At 48.7% G+C, this 20,547-nt stretch overlaps 1 protein-coding gene and 1 long non-coding RNA gene across 2 annotated transcripts; one reads left to right on the top strand and one right to left on the bottom strand.

Moving 5' to 3' along the window:
* Positions 1-367: 367 nt before the first annotated feature.
* On the bottom strand, positions 368-18,774 carry necab1 (N-terminal EF-hand calcium binding protein 1). Its single transcript, XM_076017353.1, has 13 exons — positions 18,614-18,774; positions 16,713-16,737; positions 14,879-14,987; positions 13,567-13,592; positions 13,198-13,295; positions 9,001-9,137; positions 5,909-6,030; positions 5,461-5,537; positions 4,243-4,290; positions 2,186-2,298; positions 1,276-1,353; positions 1,055-1,146; positions 368-959 (listed from the first exon to the last, which is right to left on the bottom strand). Exons 1-13 carry the CDS (start codon positions 18,698-18,700, stop codon positions 928-930), a joined length of 1,044 nt encoding a protein of 347 aa, XP_075873468.1. The 5' UTR covers positions 18,701-18,774; the 3' UTR covers positions 368-927.
* LOC142882557 (uncharacterized) lies at positions 2,145-4,318 on the top strand. The gene is made up of 3 exons (XR_012925807.1): positions 2,145-2,572; positions 3,074-3,282; positions 3,979-4,318. It is a non-coding gene; the product is annotated as an uncharacterized LOC142882557 (long non-coding RNA).
* Positions 18,775-20,547: the final 1,773 nt, after the last annotated feature.

Here is a 20,547-nt window from a genome sequence, read left to right as displayed (position 1 = left end):
AGCAGTACTTAAATGTGTCCACTGGGGGTCACCATTGGCAGAAATATAAAACTATTCTGCGGAAGTTTCCTCCCAGCTGCGTTTCAGAAAAGGAAAAAGTTTTTTTTTGTAGTGATGTGCGTGTGTGTGTGTGTGTGTGTGTGTTTTATTTTTTTTTATGAATTTCCTATTTAAAATACTTGGACTCGATTACACACATTTAAAGGTGTCCATCGGCGTAACGTTGAATAAAAACGTACTATTCACACCTTCATTTATCCTATTTAAAATGACCTCTTTTATTTTTTGAGCTATCAAAGAGACAAAACATTGGACGGACAATGAACAATCTTTACCGCCATGTCGACAACGAGGAAGAGAAACACACACAATACACAATATTTATTCATGGCCAGCAGAGTTTCATCGTCAGTATGACACAATAAATACAGAAACGACTGAATGGTGGTTGTGGAGCTTCCCAGAGCTGCTACAGTTTATACAATTACGTCCTGTCCGCACACACACACACACACGCACACACACACACACACACACACACACACGCATGCACGCCCCTGCATCACGCTTCAGCTTTCATGATCCACCTCAGGGCTACTGATGATTTCACAGCGATGACGTCAGACAATCAGGCGGCTTGTTGCTGTCTGAGCGTGCAGACAAACACACACACACACACACACGCACACACACACACACACACAGACACACACAGGCTATTCCAGCTACCACCTGACTATGAAGGAACATGGAGGTCTTAAAATCGATACTAATCACCATGACTTCACGAGTTGTGTTACTCTAAAGTGTGTGCGTGTGTGTGTGTGTGTGTGTGTGTGTGTGCGTGTGTGTCCCTCTTCATGCGACGGCAGGCGGCTCTTTGCTGCCTGCGCCCGCCGGTGGGGGGGGGGATGTGAGATCGGGCGATCAGTTGTTATTGTTGAGGACCCACCAGGAGGCTGCAGAAGGAAGAAAGGGCAAAATATCAAACAGCAGTGCACCGCCGAGCAGCCGCTCTGCACTCTCTGCTCTGCACTCTCTGCTCTCCACTCACCGGGGACCAGCATTGTGGTGACGCTCTCCGGTGTCTCCAGGAAGTCCACGTTGCCTCTCTGGAAGGTCTTGCTGTAGTTGGTCTGCAGATGGCTGCAGCAAAACCACAAGACAAGTAAACTTTAACATCTCCACTCACACAAATCCAAAGGATCCTTTCACTTTATTTTCTGTCTCCATACTGAAGCGGCCCGGTGCTCCGCTTTCCACGCTCACACTCACTTCTTCCACACGTGGTTGTGCTCCCAGAATTCGTAGAGAATGAAGCGTGACTCATTCGCCAGCCGCTGAACTGCGATGCTGCCAAGTTGAAAAACAAGAGAGGACACAAGTGATGCTGCTGCTGCTGCTGCTGCTGCTGCTGCTGCTAATTAGTGCGCGGCATCACGCGCCGCCGGCGCTTCTCTCCCCTTTTTAAATTCTGCCCCCAAATGATCTTTCACAGAGCGGTTCGGACCTCATTTGAAAATTGGACATGAAAATTTTGACGAGGCGTCACAACAGAGTTTGCACTTTCCACTCCGCAGGCTGCTGGTCGTTGCTGTTTAGCAGCAAAGTAAATCTGCTCTTTTTGGTTCAAAGTCAAAATGTCTGCGAGTAAGAAAGAGAATTTCCCTTTTTTTCAAATAGAATCGCCTGTTAAAAATATCAATTTCACCGCAAACACACAAAGGTGCCGCAGACGTTTTTTTGTAGAAATGAAGTCTTTGTTGAAAAATCGATTTTTTTTTTTTTTTGGCTTGCTAGCATTTATTTCAGAGTCTCAAAGACACCCGATCTCATTCTGTAGACATGGGAGCCCAGGTAGGAGCACAGTGTGTCCTAATGTGAGCATCAGCTGGTGTTTGTTGTTGCCCATAAAAGGGCGTGGTCAAATAAAATCAGGTGTGTGGAGTGAAAGCAGTCAAACAGGGGTGCAGCAGATGCTACTGAAGCTAGGCCCACCCTGAGGACAGCAGTGCAAACATAAGGAACTTTACAAGATGCATGATTATTACGAAACATAAATCAAACACCATCACAACTATAATCCATCTGCAGGCATTTTGCACGTCAACGAGGGAAAAAAAAAAAAATCTCATCAATGCTCATCAAATCATTTTGAAGGGCAAAGGAAAGAAGAGCCACTGACTGCAGACAGCCGGTCTGGGCGCAGGCGCACTCCATGTACTGTCTGAGCGCCAGGCGGAACTCGTCCAGCTCTTCCTCCAGCACGGCCAGCTGCCTCTGGACGATCAGGATGTGCTGCGAGGACACAAGGAGGCCGAGTCAGAAGGTCAGGCGGGCGCCTGAGGCGGCCACGGCGGAGGTGTGGCGTCTCTCTGGAGACGGTCCGGCAGGCTTGTCAGGCGCCGCGAGGCAGAAACCTACTGAGGTGTGTGGAGCAGGCGCGTCCACACCGGGGCTCTGAAATATAAGCTGTGATGTTCACCAGAGTGGAGGCTGACTCAAGGGGACATCGGAGAGAACACGTTGGTGGAGGAAACAAAGCCAGCGACGATGTTGAGGCAAGTTAGAGGTTCCTCGTCAGAGCATTACTGAGCATTCTATCCCATGTGCTGCTCATTAAAGATATTTATATCTGTACACCACCAGTCAACAGCTTGGACACACGACTTTCTCCACTGCAGATAGATACTGAAGACATCAAACATATGAGTTAGATATATACAATTATGCAGCAAAGAAAAACACGGTCAATAACTCTAAATATGTTTTTTTTTTATGAAAGTTGATTATTTTGAAGAATTTGAATATAAAACCTGTTTGCGTTATTTTACACTTTTCTTGTTTCCTCCATAATTCCCTCTGTGTTCATACGTAGTTTTGATGCCTTCAGTGAGAAAGTGCAATGTCAGTAGTCATGAGAATTACATTCATAGAGTGTGTCCAAACTGTTTACTGTTAGTGCATGTATACACATTTTTACATGTTTTTTTTTTTTTTTTTTTTACAGATATTTAAAAATCATTTAAAGAAATGTTTAAAGATAGATGATTGTACTGTCAATCTGCTGCAGGAATGTAAGGAAGGAAATAGTGATGCAGAGCACAAGAAGATGGATAAGAGGAAGAACCACAGCTGAAGCACCTGCTTGTGGCCCGAAGGTCTGAACATTATACAACAACAATAACAACAAGGAGAAACGAGAAGAACTGCTGCGTATCATTTCCCCGTGGCCATGGAAGAATTGTTGACGGGGGCAGCCGGGGCTGATGGGAAGAGGAAGTGAGTAGTGTGTGTGTGTGTGTGTGTGTGAGAGAGAGAGAGAGAGAGAGAGAGAGGGTGAGAGAGAGAGAGAGAGAGAGAGAGAGAGAGAGAGAGAGAGAGAGAGAGAGAGAGAGAGAGAGAGCAAGAGTGTGATGGAACCCCTCAGGACTCTGCTAATTTTGGAAACTCATCCACCCCCACACATAAATGTGCACGCACACACACACACACTCACAGACACACACACGCACACACACACACACACTCACAGACACACACACACACACACACACACACACACAGACACAGTAGAAGATGCGCACACCAACAGACAAACAACCTCAAAAACACAACGTCAGTCTCATCTGTCTGCTGGAACATCAGCGGCGTTGGCTTGATGTGAAGTTGGAGGTCCTGGAGACCACCTTGTTTACCACACACACACACACACACACACACACACACACACACACACACACACACACACAGGCACACCATCATCTCAGCAGCTCCACGAGCGTCCTATCATGGTGATGTCACCTGGAGTGGAGTCAGGGCTGCAGGTGGAGGAGGTCTGTGGAAGGTGCAGGAGACCGGACCCACAGCCCTGTGGAGCTCCAGAAACACCTGCTCACCACTTTTGCCGCACAACCGGCTGGAAATTGTCGCATTTGAGCGATTGTTGTGTTGCCTCTCTCTCTGTCCCTCTCCCAGCCAGTCTCCTAGCAACACACTGACTCTTGTCTCTGCTTAATTGTATTTACTGATGCCTCCGAGCCTTAAAGGAAAGGCTGATTATTGACACTTTGGACGGGAGGTTTCCAGATGAAGGCGAGGAGGTGCAGTGGAAGATGCGAAAGCCCCGCTGTCTGTTTCTATGACAACCTCCGAGCGAGTCTTCCGTCGCCGCTCAGCCCCCCCCGGGGGGGGGGGGGGGTGCGAGCGATGCGGACTGATCAGCTGATTAAAAAAACTCACCGATTTGCTCTCCAAGACCTCCTCCTCCACCGGCTCCAGACGGATCTCCTGTCGGACGAGAGCCGGCGCCAGAAATATGGTCAGCAATCAACAGCAGCTGCACAAGTGTGTTGAGTGGGTCTATAAATTTGCAAGAAATAATAATGAAAGTCCATCTTTTATTGATATTTTTCAGAAGGTGTGACTAAAAGTTCTGGGAATCTTTTTGTTTTTTTTTCATTTTCAATTTTCTTTTTTTTTTTTCGTTCTGCATAATTATTCCAAACGCGATGACTCCAGATCGCAGGGCCGCCTGCAGCAGTGCAGTCTGGGCTGCTGAAGACCTGAAGCCATGCCACTCATCATGGGAGACAACACAGTCAGTTTCTTTCTTTTTTCTTTTTTTTTAAAGCATCACATGACGCTGAATAATTGGACCAGAGGCCACAAGAACAGAAACAGGCCAAAAATGTCTTCACTTGGAATATCAAATATCATCTCTTTCCAAATGACACATGAGTGCAAAGTGACTCAACAGATAAACGGCCTCATTTGTTTCCACTCTGTTTTATTCCACTGACGTGTGTGATTCCAGAGTCCAGGAACGCAGGCGTGACAACTGCGTGTTTACGTGCAAATATGTGGGTCATGTTTTAAAAGTGTCCAGCACATATGGTGAGTAGGAGTGTGGTGTTGTCGTGTGTGTGTGTGTGTGTGTGTGTGTGTGTGTGTGTGTGTGTGTTTGTCCGTGTTGGGAGTCCACCGGCTGTGATACGCCTCTAATTACTGCGAGCCACCTCGAGAAACAGATGGCCGGGATGGAAAGAGAGAGAGAGAGCAGGAGAGGAGATTAGGATGAGGAAGAGGGTGATGAGGAGGAAGAGAAAAGGTGGAAGAGGAAGATGAGGAAAAGGAAGTTGAGGAGGAGGAAAATGAGGAAGAGGAAGAGGAAAATGAGGGAGAGAAAGATGAGGAAGAGGAAGATGAAGAGGAGGAAAATGAGGAAGAGGAAGAAGAGGAAGAGAAGAGGAAAAAGAAGAGAAGATGTAGATTAGGAAAAGGAAAAGAAGAGGAAAATGTGGAAGAGGAAGATGAGTGAGAGGAAGAAGAAGAAGATGTAGCTGAGGAAAAGGAAGAGGCAGAGGAAGAGGAAGAGGAAGAAGAAGAAGAAGAAAAAGATGTAGCTGAGGAAGAGGAAGAGGAAGAGGAAGGAACATGTGCTGAGATGTTTGCGGTCACCTTTTGTTCCAGCCGGTCAATCAGCTTCTGCAGCCTGTTGACCTGCACCGTCCACTGGCTGTCCTCGTCGTAAACCCCTGCTGGACGCAAAGAGAATTGCAGCAGAGGTTGAGCGAGACGAGAGGGAACAAACTCCCACGTGCCGGAAGACGGCAGAACAACAGCGGGTGCGTGGATGGATGGGACCTCTCTGCATGACGAAGGCTCTGAGGGCGCGCAGTGAATCACCTAGCAACTGCAACAACAGGAGCTGTGATGGCATTCCGATTGTGCGTAATTCCCAGACCTTTGTTTCTCGTCCCAGTGAAGCAGCCTAGCAGCACCACCGGTCACCCTGCCCAAACTGCTGTGTGCTTCTGCTGTCTAAAGCGCTGCTCTCCTCCTGGACCTCAGTGTGCCAGAGGTCAGAAGCAGTTCAGCTCTCAGAGGACGCTTGCTGCCATCGTACCCGAGTTGACCAGACTGAGCAGGGGGTTGTTGGGCGAGAGGCTGTTGTTCCTCTGGAGCCTCCGGTTGGAGCGACGACCCGACCACTGGATGGACAGAACCTCCGGCTTGAGAGGACCCTGCCTGGAGGAAGCACAGGGGGGAAGAACCTCTGAGGAACTTCAAGAACCTTGAGTTGTTGTTTTTTTTTTTAAACTTACTTGTATAAGTTTAAAAATTCTCACCAGCAGTGGAAACTCGCAGAGTGACTATTTATTCATCATTACGAACACATTGAAATGTTTTCATTTCATTTTTGCCTCTTTTCAAACAGCATGTCACATTTTTTTTTTAAAGAAACAAAACAGCAAAACGTTAATACTTTTTTTGAATCAAATCATTGCTGAATTACAGTGATTTATTTTAATGTTTAATAAAAAGAAAAAGAAGAAGGAATTTCATCTTTTTGAACAAAGGTCCAGGAAGCCCTTCCAGACTGGCCCTGCCCTGCAGCAGTGTGTTGTGGTTTCTTTCCTTCAGTTTTATACTTGCGTGCTTGCTTCCTCCGACAGTGACGCTAATGCCACAGCAGTGAGCTGAACGGCCACATGGTGACATCAGCAAAGACTTAGTTTGTCAACTTCCTCTCTCCTGCATATTGACAAGGCCCCAGGCCAGGAGTGAGTGTGTGTGTGTGTGTGTGTGTGTGTGTGTGAGAGAGAGACGGTGCTGAGATGTCTGACCTATATAATTCATCTTGGTATACCTTGAACTAAAATGTCATGCTAAGCCTGAGAAGTTTGTGGCCCTCAAGAACCTCAGTGGTGAGAAAGTTCAGTGTAAAATGAATAAAATCTAATGGAAGAGAAAGAAAGAAAAAGCCAAACACAAATGTAATGCAAATCTAATCCAAACAGGTTTCACCTGCATCATGTCATTAGGTCTCTTTTTATGTAGATTTGTTTCCAAAGGGAACTGAAGAACCTAATGTGATGCAGGCTAGCCGACCTGCAGCAGTGTGTGTGTGTGTGTGTGTGTGTGTGTGTGTGTGTGTCCTTGACGTGTGGAGGAGGACTGGCTGAAGGCTGCCTCTTGTTGAGCAGTGACTCACGCTGCGTCCTCAGTGTCACGGCACCTTCAATTAATCGTGGAGGCTCTGAAAGACCAGCGGCCGTTTTTCCTTTTTTTGTCCTTTTCCTTTCAAAATCACCATCAGTTCTTGACATGTAAGAGGAGGAGGAGGAGGAGGAGGAGGTGGTGGTGATGGTTGGGGGGCGGAGGGAAGAGGTGAAATGCTCGAGTGGCGACAGCAGTTTTCAATGCAGGATATTTTGGTCTGTCTCACCTGTTGGTCCCTGGAAAGAGAACGTTTATGAAAATAATGTGAGCGTGAAGTTGGCATGAGTCAAACCCCCTGCCGCGGTAAAATAATGTTGCTTTTTAAGTAAGAATATTATTCACAACAGAGTTTTTGGCTTCCGAGTCGCATCGTGATTTTATAAATGTATGAAGCGCTTTCTGCCACCGGGAGCGGCAGGAAGTGCATCACTAAAACAAACAATAGGGAATTACACAGCGCGAGGAAATAACACAGGTGCTGTATATAATCATTTATATCAATGAAGACTAAGTAAGTAAGTTTGAGTCACATGACGTGGAAACTGGAATTATTATTATTATTATTATTATTATTATTATTATTATTATTATTATTATTATTTTAAATGTGCATCTAAACTAAAATCACACTTGAAATGCCAGTTATGGTCCATGGCAGACCTGGGCAAAGTACGGCCCGCGGGCCACATCCGGCCCGCTGCGTGTCTCTGTCCCGCCCGCATGAGGCCAAATTTGATCCTCAGCTGTAGTCAGCTTACAACCAGCTGGCAGTATTTCCTTGTTAGTCAGCGACCAATCAGAAGTGTTGTCCAGCAGCAGGGGGGGGGGGCCTGTATAACCACAGCACAGCAGCTCTGTGCACTCAGAGCAGCGCTGCCTGGGTCAAGGTGTGCTTCAGGTGTGTTTAGTCGCTGGGTCTCTTCAGCTGCTGCTCCTCCTCCTCATCAGCGGCCACAGTGTCCCTCAACAAACCGGCTCCTCCTCACACAACCACCAAGGCCACCAATGCAGGCAGAGTTCCTGAAGGTTCTCATGGTGTGAAGGCCGGGGAGAGGACTCGGGGGAACGCTTGCCTTGGTTACGTGTGCAAAAAGAAAACAAACCACAGAAACCTTTTAAAAAAACCTCCAGAGACTCGGCAGAAGATGCTGCAAGGGCAGAGTGAGAAAGTCTGAGCGAGCTGAGGAGGAGGAGGAGGAGGGGGAGGGGGAGGAGTCAGGGAGACCGGAGAGGAGCCACGCTGTTAACTCAGGTAGGAAATATGAAATAATAATCTGGTATAATAATATGACTGCTGCTCTCCGCTTGAGAATTTAAAATGTTGCAAATTGTGCAAATTCCTGCTTCTGCCTGCAAAAAGAAATGATTGTTCATCATCACCTGTCCTAAACCCACTGCTGCTGCTGGTTCTGGTGGTGTTGATGTGTGAGTGACTGGTGCTGCTGCTGATGATTCTGGTGGTGTTGCTGCTGCTGGTTCTGGTGGTGTTGCTGTTTGAGCGACTGGTGCTGCTGCTGATGGTTCTGGTGGTGTTGCTGTTTGAGTGACTGGTGCTGCTGCTGATGGTTCTGGTAGTGGTGCTGCTGCTGATGGTTCTGGTGGTGCTGATGTTTGAGTGACTGGTTCTGGTGCTGCTGCTGCTGATGGTTCTGGTGGTGCTGCTGTTTGAGTGACTGGTGCTGCTGCTGATGGTTCTGGTGGTGCTGCTGCTGATGGTTCTGGTGGTGTTGCTGTTTGAGTGACTGGTGCTGCTGCTGATGGTTCTGGTAGTGGTGCTGCTGCTGATGGTTCTGGTGGTGCTGATGTTTGAGTGACTGGTTCTGGTGCTGCTGCTGCTGATGGTTCTGGTGGTGTTGCTGTTTGAGCGACTGGTACTGGTGGTGGTGCTGCTGATGGTTCTGGTGGTGCTGCTGTTTGAGCGACTGGTGCTGCTGCTGCTGATAGTTCTGGTGGTGTTGATGTTTGAGTGACTGGTTCTGGTGTTTGCGGTCTTACTTCTCCTGCCGGGTCTGCTCGGCCGTGGTTTCCATGGCGCACTCCAGGGAACTCTGGAGCGAGTGGAGCTGGTTGGTCGTCTCCTTCAGCAGGAAGCGGGTCACAAACTGCTCCAAGTGGGTGGAGTCCTGGTAATCCTGCCAATCATAGAAGAGGAGGAGGAGGATGAGGAGGAGGAGGAGGAGGATGAGGAGGAGGAGGAGGAGGAGGAAGGACAGTCAGCTTGGTTTTTTTCCCCCCTCGTTAATTAGAAGATGCGTGCGGGAGCGCTGGTTGGGAGCGATCGCTGCAGGAGAGGAGGACGAGGGAGCGCGCTCGCTCCGACACGCACGGCCTCGCCAGCTGCGCTGTCACTAAAATGGGCGATGCACTCACCCTTTGTGACATCACAAAGGGTGAGTGCATCGCCCATTTTGCGTGCAGAAACGGTTTGTTTCTGCACGCACAAAAGCAGAGCCGGCAAAAGTAGGGAAATTACGCACGTGTGCACACACGCACGCACACACACACACACACACACACACACCCAACAGTAATTAGCCTGTGTGAGTGGGACGAGCCGTCAGCACACAGCAGCTTCTGTTTGTCTCCCATCAGTCCAGCATCAGGACTGCAGTGCTTTTCAGCACAAAGACGTGCAGTCACTCTCTGCCCTGTGTTTGACACACACACACACACACACACACACACACACACACACCTGTAGACCCATGTGTGCATGATTGCACAGCCACACAGCGAGAGACAGTCGTGACTAAACTGCTAAAGGTCGCTCTCCTGCCATCTGAGTATAGATCGCCTCCTGTGAGCTGGACCTGTGTGTGTGTGTGTGTGTGTGTGTGTGTGTGTGTGTGTGTGTGTGTGTGTGTGTGTGTTACTCTGCCTGATTTTCAATTTCCATTTTTACACCTGCCCAGAAAGGTCAAAGCACAGCGTTGTCGTCTCTGCCATTGTTTACTACTAGGCCTAATGATAGCGTTGCTGCGGTCTGGACTCCATCCTGAGCAGCAGACACTGACCCACCGCTGGTTGTTGGCCATTCCACTGGCTTTGATGTGAACCCGCTGGGGGGGGGGAATGACTCCAGTCTGCTGGATACAGTTTGAGGTCAACCTTTACATTCATTTCAGAGACATTCCCACGTCCTCACGGTTGAACCCGAGGTGAGCGCTTCAACCTCCCCTGCTCCCTCCTGCATGAGAGGAGCACCTGTGGAAGGGGGTGGAAGGGAAGGGAGCCCTTGTGTTTCTGAGCCCAGCGAAGGGAAGGTGCAGAGAGTCGCTTCTACCACGGTGGGAGGAAAACCAGCTCGTCGGCTTTGCTTCTGTCGCCGTGACTCATTTTCAGGCCAGCGCAGTTCTGTGACGTGACACTTGGCTTAGTGTGCGCGTGCGTGTGCGTGTGCATGTGTGTGTGTGTGTGTGTGCGTGTGAGTGTGAGTGCGTTCAGGCTGTGGGCCGTAAACACGTGCAGACCGTGAAATCAACCCCAACGTTGCAATTTGGTGCCAAGTTTGTCGTCGTTTTGACGCAGTGATCGCTGGCTTTGACCCGGCTCTGCGCCTCCATCGTTCCTTCCCCACTTTTTTTTTTGTTTTTTTTTGTGTGTGTGTCTGTTATGAGTGACACCGGCCACCAATGGCTGCGTTTCCGTCACATGTTTTTCGCGAAATAAAAGCGCCAGTTCTAAAATTTCGACAAAGTACAACTGGGATTTGCAGGCGTGAAGCGCAGAAGCCGTAATTCTGGGGTGAAATCTCGTCCCGCGAGACCGCGCCGTGAGGAGGAAGGAGGGGCAAAGCATTTCAATGATACACCTGCATTTGCTGTCCAGAATGGTTGTTGTGTTTTTAGATTTCGATCTAGATCTAATCTAGATTTACATTTATTGCACAACGAAACTAAACGTGCCCACATTCAGTGCCGTTGAGGAGTGAAACAAGCAATAAAATAGTAAAGGGGTGAATATAAAAAAACAGCCAGTCGTACTATAATGCATCCCAAATGGCATGACGCACCAGAAGAATATCGCACCAGGGAGGCGGGGGGGGGAAATATTTCACAGTATTACATTTTTACCGATTATTTGTAAAAAAATAAATATTGCGTCTACTCCATCGTCCAATCACAACGCGCCATTTTCACTGGCCAGTGAACTGGTCACATGACCACGTACATGTATGTCACGTCCGCTGACATGTTCATGTGACAAAAAAGTCTATATACCTCTACATGGAAAACCACCTCACGAGAGCACGAAAAACCTTTCAACCATATTCAAGAGGTTTTTCGAAATGTACGTGTGTTTTCATGACCAGTTTTTATATCGCAATATTTGCCAATTCGCCACAGCATCGAGTCAAATCTGCCGGTGAAAACATCGCCCACGGAGAAATTAGCAAAAGCTCCTTGCTACACCTAAGACCTGATGAAAGCAGTGCAGATCGGAGTTGGTCGGCATGGATCACAGCCTTTGCGTCTGATCAATCCAGCCGGTGAGCTTTTGTGCTGGGGTCAAAGGTCAAACAACCGCTCGCTCTCTCAGTGGCGTCGATTCCTTTGAAAACCAATCAATAATCGGGCTTCTTCAGGCGGTCCATTGAATGAGCGCAGTCGTCCTGCTAATAATGTGCTGCTAATAATCACTGGAGCCAAACGCCCCCTCGGCTCTGCGGCGCCAGGTTGGTGGCAGAGGAGCATGCTGGGAGACGAGTCAGGGCCGCACAGTGAGCAAATCAAACGCCTCCCAGCAGCCAATAATCACTCTGCCGACGCCTCCCAGCAGCAGCAGCAGCAGCAGCAGCAGCAGCAGCAGCAGCGTGAAGCTCGCTGCTGCCGTGCGAAGGAGCCGCCCTGGTGGCGGAGTCGCCGGCGTCTCCCGCTGACGGCCCACGCTCAGCATCGCGCCACCCGCTGGGTGTTTACGGCCCCGGGCAAAATGGCCACGTGCTGCGTGGGCACGGTGGCAACACGACGGGTGGCGAAAGTTTGTGCGTGTCGCTGTAACTTCAGTTCAAGCCTCGCGTGGTCATTGGATAGCAGCGACTTGTGAGGTGTGTCGACGGCTGCCGTTGCACAACTTTTGTGGGAACGTCGTGCAGCTTTCCAGACTGAAAACAACCACACACTGCTGGTGCCAACAGCCCACCTGTGCACAACAGTGCACATGCACGATTGTGAAGATTCTTGATTTTTCTTATTGATCTATCCTTTTTCTTTCAGTGCACTCGTTGCTCAGTCAATCAGATCTCTCTGGCTGTGTCTCAGTCCAGGCTCTGCGTCCTTCCAAGGCTGCATTTGAAAGGAAGCTGCGTCACAGCACTGCGCGAAGGCGAAGGCTCCTCCCAATTCCCGAAATCTGAAGGACGCTCAAAATGCGTACTGGGAATGCGTCCTACCTCCAAGGCTGCACCGCTACTATCCTTCGCCTCCTTCTGTATCCCAGGATGCTTTGCGTGCTGCTGCAAAGCATCTTGGGATCCTGGGAAGTCGGCTGAAATTAGCGCCATCTACTGGCAAAGACACCACGTATAAATTTAAGTATTGAAATTTCACATCAAATATTCAGTTTTTAACGCAGGGTTTTTATTTATTTGAACATCCAACGCCATCGTTGGATGGCGAACCAATGGTTAGCTTGATGCTATGAAAACGTCACTTCCGGGGTTGGCCAGCAGGAGGGAACGGCGGTGATGCAACCAGGAAGTATGCCCTACCGGGGAGGCGGGGTTTGGGTCGGTCCTTCTGGGCCGGGTCCTTGGGAGGACGCTTCCTTCAGACGGAGGACGCTTCCTTCCAAGGATGCAGACCCTGAATTGAGACACAGCCCATGTGTGTCTGCCTGGACTCTCTCTCAGTACTCTGGCTCCAACCGCCGGGGACCAGAGAAGCTGACTGGTGTGACTCCGCCCTCCTCGCGCCCTCCTCTCCAGAAAAAGCTTGCAACAACACAGCGTGCGGTACAACTCGCAGTTTCTTCCTGGAGGCACCAAACACCTGCACAAGTGCACAGAGTTTCTCCAGTGATCTGCGCGTTATTGGGACGTGTGTTTCGGTACCGTTGTTTTCCACTTCTATTTATCAACACAATAAAAGGAGTCTGCAGTTTCATTGCCTTCACTGAAGCTCCTCCACGCACCGCAGTTCCAAACCCTCTCCCACTGATAGCGGCAGCGTGGTTTTTAGAACAGCCACTCACCTTCTTGGTCTTGTCCATGGCTTTCAGGATGGACATGTTCAGGTCTTCCAAGGCTGCAAGAACGTTCTCATATTCACCAAGGTGCTGGGAGAAATACTCTGGGGGGGGGGGGAGAAGAAGAAGAAGAAGGATTCTGTGAGCTGAACGAGTGAGACAGGGCTGTGGGTGTTTTGTTGAGGCAGCATCAGGGTGACACCTCACACGGCCTGTAGGGGGTTTGTCTGCAGAGCGTGCGAGTGCATCCGGCGCCGCTCTTTTCTTAACGCCGGGGAAAATGTCAAATGGTATCCGAGTATCCGGTGGCCAGGACCGAGCCACGACCCAACAACAACAATTCTCTTCAGTGTGCAGGTGAGCGGACCAACTTACCGCAGAGTTCATCGGTGTCCACGTTGCTGGAAAGCAGGAGAAAAGCAGACATGTTTTAGGGGTTAATCAGCAAGCAGCACTCTGTGTGTTGAGTCAGGGAAGACGGGGAAAGAAGAAGAATACAACATTCGGCCACCCAAAGCCTCCCCGAGCGCTGGAGAATTTAGCCCAGTCGTTTCTGGCTGTTGAGTTCCTGGCGGTTTCTCTTCATCTGGGTTTGGGATGATGTTTGTTCTTCTACTTTCTCGTCCACCTTTATGAAATACCAAAGAAACTAAAGACTGACCCTTTTCATCTTTGAGTCGCCTGACAGGATATTATTATTATTATTATTGTCATTACCATTTGATTTTTATACAATCTGTTAACGTTTGCCTCTCCAGGAGGGACGTCTGGGGAATAACAGCGGCTCAAAGTCCGTCTCACCAAACGCTCACAGCGGGTCTGGAGTGGCGCAGCGTGTCTGAGAGGTCGATCGGTCCAAACAGGAGAAACCACTCAGAGCGGCAGAGATCAGAGGAGGTCAACCAGAGGTCACGCCTCGGCCTCACGCTGGGGCGCTCTAACGTTTGAAGAGAGATCTTCTATCTTCTGACGGACCCCGGGGAGAAGGGGAACATGCTAATATTGCAACCCACTTTCCTGCCGTGTGGGGAAACGGCCACCGACAAACCCCAGAAGCCACTCCCACAGCCCACTGTCCCAGCCAGCAGCCAGCAGCCAGCAGCCAGCAGCACACGCTGGCCACACCTTCTGAGGCGCCGGACGTCTGCTGGCTCTGCTGCCACGGCTCACTGAAAGAGAATTAATTGCCAATTAGAATTTGACTGCTGACGTAGTTTGGCGGTGGCGGAGCAGCAGCACGTTTCCACTGCGGAGAAAGTGCCTTTGATTGGCAGCTGAACAGGAGTGATGTGCATGTCCACATTTCTATCAATATATCGATCACTAATCAGAGTAAAATTTTGTATATTTCAAGAAAATATCTTTTTTGACCATTGACATTTATTTCTTTAAAGTTTGTTATATTTTGGTATCAGATTTTTATTGATTGATTGATTGATTGATTGATTATCGTATCAAATTTGAAAAATATGTTCTTGCCCACCGCTACTGAACAGCCGTCCTCTCCAAGCAGCAGCTGCGAGAAAAGCAAAGTGCCACTTCCCTCCTCGCTTTAACAGGCAACGCGGAATACTAACGATGGGCTTTGATGGCCAGTTTTGGCTTCAAGTCCTTTAAGTCCAACTGCAAAGTGTCTCCACTTGCAACTTCAACCAGTCTGTTTGCAAGTAACGAGCTTCCCGCTCACTCTGTGTTGTGGGTGTCGATCGTGTGGAAAAGCTCCTTCAGCTCGTCGGCCGTCAGGACCCCATCGGAGAAGTAGGCTTTGAACTCGTCAAAGGACAGCTTCCCGTCGTCTGGGGAGAGAGGGAGAGAGGGAGGGAGGGACGGACGGAGGGAGAGAAACAACTCTTTTAGGGAAGACAAATCAGCCTGAATTGAACTGAACTCTATGCTGTCAGTCAACGCAGCAGAAATGAGAAATGAATCCTTTTTGTTCATCCTTCATTTTATTAGCTCGCTTCGCGTATCAGGTTGAAGGTGCTAAAAGACGAGGGCAGACCTTTGTGATGTCACCGAGGGCCCAAATAACTCTCCAAGGATAGTGACAACACCTCCAGGTGCAATGTACAAGTGAAGCACGTTGGGTGTTGCTTCCACCTCAAGGCAAAAAACAAAGCAGCTGGAGGCTGTAAACAGCGGGCTAAATCTGCTCTTCTCTCATTTAATCCAGACAGTATTCAGGACAATTGATTGCATAACTATCGGAGAGCACGAGCCGTGTGAAACGGTCCTCCTGTGGATCCGGAACCGGAGCTCCTCCAACAGAATTCCGGCTCACCGCCACTGCTGTGTGTTTTCCTCACAGCTCTGTGTGACGCAACGTGCGTGTTTTGCCGCTGTTTGGGAGGTGATGCGTTCTCTGACACTCGGGTCACTGTGGACGAGGCCGAGCAGTGACTCACCGAGCAGAGCCCCCCCCCCCCTTCCTATCACCCTCTCGCAAACACTCCTGGTACAGACCTGACGCTCCTGTGACGCTGCCTGCACGCAACCGAACGTGTGGGAGGAGTTGTGAGGCTGCGTTGTGAGGCTTTGCATTGCATCACGTCATTGAAAATGAAACGCGTGCCCTTTCACATTGGACCCGAATCCCGATCACGTGTGTTTGCACGTCACGCTGAGAAATCCGCTGGTTTCACGGTAAAAAACATCCCACTCTGACTTCTTCCAGATCCACTTTTGAAGAGAAAAAAAACTCCCTCTCATGGACGTCCCATCTCATCGCATGCAGCCTCTTCCTGCTGATCCAGGGTGACAGTAGGCAGCAGCAGGAGGAGGAGGAAGAGGAGGAGGAAGAGGAGGAGGAGGAGGAGGAGGAGGAGCAGGCGGGATGTGTGATCCTTCCAGAGAGGCCCAGGTCGACCCACAAGGTCCCCGCCTGGACGGCTCCGGCCACAGCACCTCCACTGGGAGGCGTCCTAGAAACCTTTCCGATGCCCAAATAAGCTCCAGTGGGCGGAGCTTGGAGCAGATTCAGGAGGCAAACGCAGCTCAGGGGCGCCGCAGGCGCGTGACGCACGTCAAGTCTTGGCCCCTTTTGAAAGGGCGAGGAAGCGGTGTGAAGCCACCAGCTGCCTCAGTCAGAGGCCGAGAGGACCAGAGAGACGCTTCGCCTCTTTATCAGCCGCTTTCTGCACCATCCCTCCCGTGTTGGAAGCCACCAGAGCTGCGATGTTCCAGCTGGCGCCCGCGCACCAACGCCCTGACGTCACGGCAAAAAACACAACCGGAGAGGAACTGCTGCACTTTAACTAGTAGACCTCCAGCAATTAAGCTCCACGGCGCAGCGGCGCCTCGAGCAGCCAATTGAAACGTCTGACGATCGCCTGGCACGGCATTCTGATAGTGAACAACCTGGCTGGGCATGGTCGGTTTCCATGGAAACTGAGAGTATCACCAGCACAGAGTCATGAGCAGAATTTCATTCAGAAAGTCTGTCTGTCTGCCTGCGTGTGTGTGTGTGTGTGTGTGTGTGTGTGTGTGTGTGTGTGTGTGTGTGTCTGAGGGAAGATCGTTACCATTTTTATCAGCTCTCCGAAGAATCTGTAAGGGAGGGGGGGGGAACAAAAAAAAGAGAGAGTGAGAAGAGGGATGTCACGCAAGAAGGATTCACATCATCAAAGTGTGTGTGTGTGTGCGTGTGTGTGTGTGTGTGTGTGTGTGTGTGTCCGTCCGCTGGGCTCATCGATCAAAACTGGGAAACGCAGCCTGTCATTAAATTATTGATAGAGCCGTCCCCGAGTCCGGAGGAGATGAAAGGCAACGACAACGTCAGCTTCCAAAGAGTGTCCGGCCTCCTGGAAATAGCCTCGTCCTCGCCCTGCTCCCGCCCAGTCTGGACGTGGGCGGAGAGGGGGGGGGGGGTGCAAAGGCCTGCAGCCTGTTAGAGTGAATCTAAGTCGCTGTGTGTGTGTGTGTGTGTGTGTGTGTGTGTGTGTGTGAGCACCCTGGAGGAACGGAGTGGGAATCGTCTCTCTCTTGGCAGCGACACTCGTCGTCTTGATGACACGCAGCCATTTTTCATTTCCCTCTCTGCCGCCGCCGTTCGCACTTATTTGTTAAAGACGGCGCTCTAATTAACGCCTGTTATTTATTTATTTATTTATTTATTTATTGACTTCTAAACATGCGCTGGGAGACTTCACCACCAGCGCGGCCTCAGAACTTCTGCATTTGTTGTTCGGTCAGTTTTGCCATTATGAGGCAACTTTTCAAAATATTTCAAATCGTGCATGGGGAAAAATGCACTTTGTCTCTGTGTCAGTGGATTCAAGTGATAATAGAGTGAATAGCAATTCTGTCATTTATCGAAAAAAATAGAAAAGATCATGCGTGCAATTTGTCAATTTGCCAATTCTCAATTCGTAATCTGGCACAGGGTCGGAAACCTATCAAAGGAAGTGAGGCTAAATGAACGAGATTCAATCACAGTTCTCATTTTTCAATTTATCTCAACTCAACTGAAGGATGATGAGCCAATTATACAGCGACCGCTCTGATAACCAGCTCATCAAATTGAACATTTAGATTTTTCCTGCCGCCTAAATGTTGGAATTTGCAGTCCCCCCCTCCCCCTCCCCCCCTCACTGAGTTCAATCATCTCACGTCGTCTCGTCCAAGTGGCTCCTTCACGTCACGTCGTCTTTTGAAAATGTTCATTTAATCAGGACAAGCGGGCCTCCTCCTCTCGAGGACGTTTCCCCCGCGTCCATCAGCGAGAGTGCAGGGCGGCGTGGCGCCACACATTTCAATAGACGGATCTCTGCAGCATCGTTGTCATCACTTGACACGGAATCCTTCCAACAGTCTGCGGCGCTGCACTCTGACCTGTGTCCCTCCAAACACCAGAGCTCTCATTGGAAAGCTGGGGGGGGTGGGGGGGGGACAGCTGAGCAGGAAGCTCAGATCAAAGCTGTATACATGCCTCATGTAATTATTATTTGCCTGATTGAGCCGTGCGAACCCCAAGCGAGGTCGGTCGGGCTGTGCAGCACTGTGACTTTATGAAATGGAGTTTGCGCCGCCATTGGTTTGGAAACGCTGACACGATGACGGACGAGCGGCTCCTGCGAGCCTCCACGCCATGGAGCTACATTAAAGGTCAGCCTTGTCCAATTTATTCAAGCCACGCGAAAAAAAAACAAAAGACAAAAAAAAGACAAAAAAAAAAAGGAAGCCTGCTTTCCCTGCATAGCTGTGGGGGAAATGAGTTTTGAAGTCACATGGTCAGAATGAAAGTGTTAATTGTTCAAATATCATTCAGAGGGATTTTGTCAACCCCCCCCCCTTCCCCCCCCTCTCAAAATCAGGAGGATTTAATCCCTTATCTTGAATATGAACAACATTCAAAAGAGCTCTCAGTGTTCTAGCAGTTGCTCCTGAATGGCTGAGAGAGGAACCTGAGATTGTTGTTACTTACGTCGATGAAGATGGACATCCCCTTCTTGAGCTCCACCTGAGCGCCGGACTCCTCGGACACACACTGCACCTCCTCTGAACAGTCCATCCTTCAGAGCTGCACCTGTTACTCTGCGGCGGAATGTGAGCGCCTCAACCTCCGAGCTCAGGCACGAAGTGGCTCCGCACTGTCGTCAAGCTCCGTGGGCGCAAACTCATGCCACTTCCGTCTCAAGTAAAACTCAAGTCAGTTGATCGCCGGCGCATTGTAAGGAGTCACTGCTCCCAGTTGTTTTTGTGGCTCACTCTACATCATCTCGCAGCGTTGATAATATATTTGACATCCACTTTTTTTTTCTTTTTTTTTTTTTTTGCATGATGTCAACAAACACGCCAATGAAACGGAAGATTTTATTTTGAAAGAAAAGTGGCTCTACTTCCTGTCTCTACATAAACCGTCTTTCCCTGTGTGATCTCTTTCCCCGCCGTGGATTTCGGGTGCCAGGGTGCCGAGCTGCATATTGAGCAACGATTTTGCACGCTTTGGTTAGTTTGAGCAGTTCGAGTACTGAAGTGCTTCAGATTGAGTTGAGCTAAATAACGCGCACTTTATCTTCTAGGCAGCCTCTCTTTAAATTTGGTAAATGTTGTTTCACGCTCAAATGATACGGAAAAGAATGGAATATGTTTACCCATAAACTATGCTCAAGAATCTGCTCTGAACCAAAACTGCGCAACAGCTCCATCTAGTGGGCGTTCACAACAGTGCAGTCTGATTTACACATTTCAAAATATTCAATTGGATTGAATTGAATTTTACTTTCGATTACATTGTAAATTAAAGCAATCTTGTGAAATCAACTACAAAACATATATATTCATAAAACAAACACAACAAACAACTACAACAACAACAACAACAACAACAACAAAACCTTCCAAAACATATATATATATATATATATATATATATATATATATATATATATATATATATATATATATATATATATATATATATAATAAACAAGCAAAAGAACTCGAGGTCAAACTGATAGTTTGCACTCTTTATTATTTATTTATTTTTTTAACTTGTGGAATCAAAAGTACAGGGAACTAGAAAAACTTTATAAAGTTTCAGATGAGACTCCTGATAATCTGGTTTCATCTAAATCAGGCAAACAACTTGAACAAACAACAAACAGTGTGTAAAACATTCATATCAGACATAGTGACTCCCATTTAGAAACAGTCAGGCCAACCAAAGTTGTTGCCTTTTCTGTTTTTGTTAGCACCAACGGATTTCCTTCACCCACAGCTGGTTGCGGGGGGGGGGGAGAGAGAGAGAGAGAGAGAGAGGCGGCCAGTGAGGGAGCCGCTGCGATCGCTGCATGAATGCACATATTGTCTGCTTCACTCCCCTCATTATGGATTTATGGTGAACATGCCAAGCCTCGAGATTCCCCCCAGGCTGCTCTGTTCTCGTAAAATCAGGGTGGGGGGGGAGGAAGGAGGAAGAGAATACCTGAGCCACCCGTGTCCCACATCCTGCACAACGTGTTTCCGTTGTTCTGTGGATTGGAACGCATGTCACACGACGCTTTGACCTCAAGTAGACTCATGTCATCCAGCCGGAGGGCATGGACGTTGCATTAACTTATACAAAGCGCCTTCAAGCAGTTATGTGACTCAATAATGCAAGACGAGATAGTAATAACGGTGCATTTATTCAAAATTTAGAGGGTCAGCAAATGTAAAAGATTTACATTATTATTATTATTATTATTATTATTATTATTATTATTATTATTATTATTACAAAACTACTACATTTATATTTTTTCAGCCTGTTTTAGAAGTCAGTTCATACTCCCAAGTCCTTTCTATACTTTGTGTGATTTTGTTTTTATTTCAGTAGTTTAAAAAAAGTACAAAAAATATCATCTATATCAACCC

This window comes from Nelusetta ayraudi, unplaced genomic scaffold (genome assembly GCF_046127955.1).
Source record: "Nelusetta ayraudi isolate G7.1 ecotype Tasmania unplaced genomic scaffold, CSIRO-AGI_Nayr_v1 ptg000313l, whole genome shotgun sequence".
Classification (NCBI taxonomy): domain Eukaryota; kingdom Metazoa; phylum Chordata; class Actinopteri; order Tetraodontiformes; family Monacanthidae; genus Nelusetta; species Nelusetta ayraudi.
The sequence above is the reverse complement of the archived record's forward strand: the minus strand, read 5'-3'. Positions and strand labels throughout refer to the sequence as shown.